Genomic DNA, 4,591 nt, shown 5'->3' with positions numbered 1-4,591 from the left:
ACACAACAAACGAGTAGTCGTCTTTGTTGTTCTCCAGATTGCAGTGCAATGTAGGTCAAGCCAGTATTTGTTTCTGATTTGCATTCTACAGTTTGACGGGCTTATTGTATACTAACGTCGTATGCGTTGAAAATCGTTACTTCCTGTGATATTTGTGGCATTACTTTTCAACGTTAATTTTATGCTAGTAGAATATTTTACATGGCATGGAGAAGTAGGATAAGTTACTCTGTCTTTGTGGAAATCCAAGCTGAAGAGGCACCGCTCGTCGTGCTGTATTTTTAGCGAATGAAACGCGTCCCCGCAACTTCTAGATTCATGCATACAAAGAAGGATGTCTGTACCCCGTTTTTCCTGATATAGCTTGCCTCCGCGAGATATCACCTTTCGGCGAGTCTTAAGAACGAAAATACCAAAGGAGTTAAGGGGATCAGGATAACGAGGGTGTAACGAGATCGTCTCAATTTTTCATAACAAGCGCTCGAACAACCGCGTCTCTTCTTCTCCTCTTGAGCATTAGTATATAAAAGAGGAGAGAGCCAGAGAGTGAAAGATTGGGGGAAGATGAACCAAGGTATCGTTAAACGGATGATTCATTTTTAAGAAGAAACAGCTATTCAACAATAACACGCTTTCAGCTTCATTTACTTCAACTACATCTATTGTTGGCGGCAAGGAAATTTCGGAGTAAAGGCAAATCGCTGGTGAATCATTTGCGCTTATTCTTACTTTAATAATGCTTTAATAGGAGTACAATCGATGGTACTGGCGTAAATGTTGGTATATTCGTTTCTCACAGTCCCACCTGCGTAACCACGTAGCACCTAGATCAGAAGTAAAAACCATGGGTCAATCCAGATCGAGATCACACTTGTGGTGGCTTTAGTGCGTCTCGATCTAACACTTCGAAAAATCCATAATCCTGCCCTCGAATGTGACAAAATTCACTTCGAGAGGCTTTTAAACGGTGTCCAATGCGTGATTACGCATCATCCTTGATCTTTTCTGCCTGCGCTGATTGCGCGTCGATGTTGCTAGATGCTGGTTCCGGTTCATGAATGCCCATCCATTTGCATCGCTTTTGCAGTTCTTGTCTGTATCTGGAGAAGCGAAGAGAAAGGCAATGATTTCGTTTGGACACGTGTCAACGAGTTCTACCGCGAAAGAGGGTAAGAAATCGGTCCTACCTTGGATGATTGATGGCGTAGATCCATGGGTCAATGCAGGAAACTGTTTTCGCGAACACGGCAGGCAGCATTGTGCAAAACGGCGATAACAATTCCCTAAATAGCAAACATTGCGGTCAGATATCGTGATCACTGTTTAATCGCCTTATGATACAATAATTACCGCTCGCCGAATGCTCCTATCAGCGCGACAATTGCGTAAGGTGTCCAAGCCGTCAGGAAGAGGAAGAAAATGGTAAATGCCACTTTGGCGATTCTCATTTCGACGCTCCTTTCTTTATCTTGATTTGACACCAACGATTTCACGTTCATCTTCTTTGCCTATAATATAGAAGCCAAGAATCGTTAGACTTGATTTAAACAATCGTATCATGTAAAGAAGATAAAAATATTTATTATTGACCTGTTCACGAAGCATTCTCTCGTGATTGTGTATAGATTGAAGCAACAGAGAATAGAAGTAAATGATGAGTATTAGAGGGATAACGTAGGACCAAATGAAAATACTAGCAACAAAGGCCTTGGTGTCTTGATCATCCGTCAGGAAGTCGAACGAGCAAGTGGTTAGAAAGCCCTCTAAAATAATCGAAGAGAAACGCAATGAACGAAACTGATCGTGAGAAACGTCTGAAGCCAGCCCGATTGGTCAAAAGAATTGTTACCGGTGGTATATCGGCCCCAAACTTTTAGCAGCGGTAGAACGCTGAACGGAGTTGCCCAGCACCATGTACCAAAGACTATTAGCGCGGCTTGTTTCGCGTTCAATCGTCCGTCGATCGGGCAGGAAATGGTTCTACAAAAACAAGTAAAATGCGATCGATTCGATAACTTGTCATCAGAGTTGAATGTAAACAACATTTATATAACTACAAATCCTTTAAAACCTGTATCGATCAAACGCGATAGCTGCGTTCGTGATAGCCTGGCCCATTCCAGACACTGATCCGCTCATCGCGTAGATGTCGCAGCCTAGTTCCCACCCGATCATACGTTCCAGGAAGCAGTTTATAATGAACATTGGCATTTCGAAGGCCATTAGTAAATCGAATATCGCCAGGTTAACTATAAACATGTTTGAAGGCGTCCTCAACGATTTCGATCTGAAAGCACACTCCAATAAATTGCATCGATCGACGCAATGGTTTAGACCGGAAGGGTAAGGGAAGATAGCAGATGGCGGTTAACAGTGGTCGGTACATCGTCAAATATGTACGTGCTTAAGGGAGGATTTCGCTCGACGTCGATGGAGGGCACCACCACCGTCACCGCCATTACTAATTTTACTACCCCTATTCGTGATTCTTCGTTTTAAGACAAACAGCTAAGATAAACGTATAGTAGATGAGAGTACAGTAGAATATCGATTAAGAGTTAGACAGTGATCTAATAGTAGTCTACTGAAGATAAAACTAGATACCAACAGGATGTTTCAGTTATAAGTCTAGTGGAATTTTGAATAATCTAGGTCATACTGTAATATGGTGCTACTTGTTGCCATAAGAAATGGTACACTTACGTGCTGAATATCCATACGACGCAACCGTTTCCAACGAAAGACATCGCGCACAGGATTGTATAGATAAGCGCAAGTCCAAAGTGCCAAAATTTTGGAGGTGCGGAATATACTCTCCAATGGGGATGTACGAGGTCAGAATGTTCTGGAGGAACGTTCCATCCCAGGTATTTTTCTCCCATCGACGGTAGGCTTCTAATATAACGTAATAAATTGTTTTAAATTTAATACTCCTAGCTTCGATTTGGGAATATAAAAATATTCAAGAATATATGACACGCGTAGATATAATGGAAAGATGTTTACGATCGTTTGCGAATGGTATAAAACACATATTTCTACTTCAATATATTGATATCCAATGTTGTAACTTTTTCTTTTTTTATCAAAAATACAAACTGTATTTTATAAATATCAATTCAGACTGCTTAGAAGTGTAATATATATCGTTTTACCACAGCTATAAATATGGTGAACGTTATTGCTCCATTTATATAATATTTTTTGTTATCGGCAGTATAAGAGACACGGTGGCAATTCTAAACAAAAAAATGATTCTCAAATATGTTTTAACATCGAATTTCATTTTCAACATAATTTAATTTGAATTTTCACTGAGTATGAGTATATTTGGATATAATTTTAGCGATTTAAGGGGTACACGAGGTAACACAGTCTGACTACCGACTTCATCTATTTCAAAGTAGATACCTTCCCCCACTTGTACTCCTCAAGCGTCTAAAGCTCTACTTTAGCACAATCGTACTGTGATAAAATTGAAAATCAATTTCTTATCGACGCGCAATGTTAAAAAATTGTGTTGTATATTTTCGACTTATTTCTTCCAATGGAGTCACCACCTTTCCTTTTGTATTACTCTCGAACACACTGCAGAAAGAGCGCAAATGTCTTCCTACATTAAACCCTCGGTTTTTCTAAAGAATCCTTTTAGCTGCATCAGGCTCTCCAATTCTGCCAAGTATTTGCGAACGCGTTTTTCGTCCGCCTTGAATTTTACGCAAACAGGCAGTCTAGTGTATCCTATCGAGACGGTGTCAAATATCGAGTGTCGCGAAGTGACTCGAAGGTGGAGAGATAACGTGCACACACCCGCTCTCCTGGTCGACGAAAGCCAACGGGCCGTTGAAAACAGTTTCGTTGCGCAACAGCATCCTGGAACGACTCGAAGACTCGGGTTTACGCTCGGTGCACGGGACTGGGAATCGCGTTACAAATTAATCGATGGACGCGTCGATGCAAATCGCGGCTGCTCGGCCGACTGAATAGCGGACACGATCGAACGGTTGCGCGATTCTCCTTTCGCGGTTCGACCGAACGACAAACACGCGAAGGGGCTTGTGGACTCGGCTGTCGCGGCGCAACACTGTCAGGAAGAGGGAGAAAATAAACTCGATGACAACTCGGAGAGGAAGAAGGTACGATTCACACGATTTGAAGTGAGACGCGGGTGCAGAGATCGTGGATACGTTCCGCAACTCACTTGTCTCGGTCGGCCACGGTCCTTTGCTTTTATACCCAGTAGGGATCGCGATCGAGAATGGCGTGCCAAATGAGAGTATAATTCGATTTACGTTTTACGAATACGGGAAACCTTTTGTTCGGCTGAGCCTAGTCTGTCACGCGAACCTATCTCCATCGCGCTTCTGCCCTCCTTGACGCGATGCCCTTACGCGACCATTCTTAATCCTTCTTCGAGGTTACGGTTCAGGAACGGCTCGGTCGCGGTTTCAAAACGGTCGGCATCCGATCGAGGGAAGGGTTTTTAGCGCGGTGGAGTCACGAGGGGCTCCCAGTCGCTCTCGGAATCGATTCGATGCGCGCTGTCAATCTCGTAATCGAGGGCTCGTTTCGTTATCGGTTTAACCGAATA

At 42.8% G+C, this 4,591-nt stretch overlaps 1 protein-coding gene across 1 annotated transcript; it reads right to left on the bottom strand.

The window, feature by feature from the left end:
* Nucleotides 1-616: 616 nt before the first annotated feature.
* Nucleotides 617-4,177, bottom strand: Rh5 (Rhodopsin 5). The gene is made up of 8 exons (XM_076379382.1): nt 3,811-4,177; nt 2,704-2,895; nt 2,072-2,287; nt 1,850-1,980; nt 1,591-1,763; nt 1,351-1,508; nt 1,188-1,283; nt 617-1,100 (listed from the first exon to the last, which is right to left on the bottom strand). Exons 1-8 carry the CDS (start codon nt 3,870-3,872, stop codon nt 983-985), a joined length of 1,146 nt encoding a protein of 381 aa, XP_076235497.1. The 5' UTR covers nt 3,873-4,177; the 3' UTR covers nt 617-982.
* Between the last annotated feature and the right edge of the window lie 414 nt (nt 4,178-4,591).

Source organism: Calliopsis andreniformis, chromosome 5, assembly GCF_051401765.1.
Source record: "Calliopsis andreniformis isolate RMS-2024a chromosome 5, iyCalAndr_principal, whole genome shotgun sequence".
NCBI lineage: Eukaryota > Metazoa > Arthropoda > Insecta > Hymenoptera > Andrenidae > Calliopsis > Calliopsis andreniformis.
The sequence above is the reverse complement of the archived record's forward strand: the minus strand, read 5'-3'. Positions and strand labels throughout refer to the sequence as shown.

What these genes read in the sequence shown, in the direction of transcription:
- Rh5 (XM_076379382.1), bottom strand. Translation starts at nt 3,872, where the DNA reads ATGCTGTTGCGCAACGAAACTGTTTTCAACGGCCCGTTGGCTTTCGTC. An exon ending in ATCGCGTTTGATCGATACAG is followed by an intron (nt 1,981 to 2,071) that starts GTTTTAAAGGAT and finishes TTGTTTTTGTAG; the next exon opens with AACCATTTCCTGCCCGATCG. An exon ending in ATAGGAGCATTCGGCGAGCG is followed by an intron (nt 1,284 to 1,350) that starts GTAATTATTGTA and finishes TTTGCTATTTAG; the next exon opens with GGAATTGTTATCGCCGTTTT.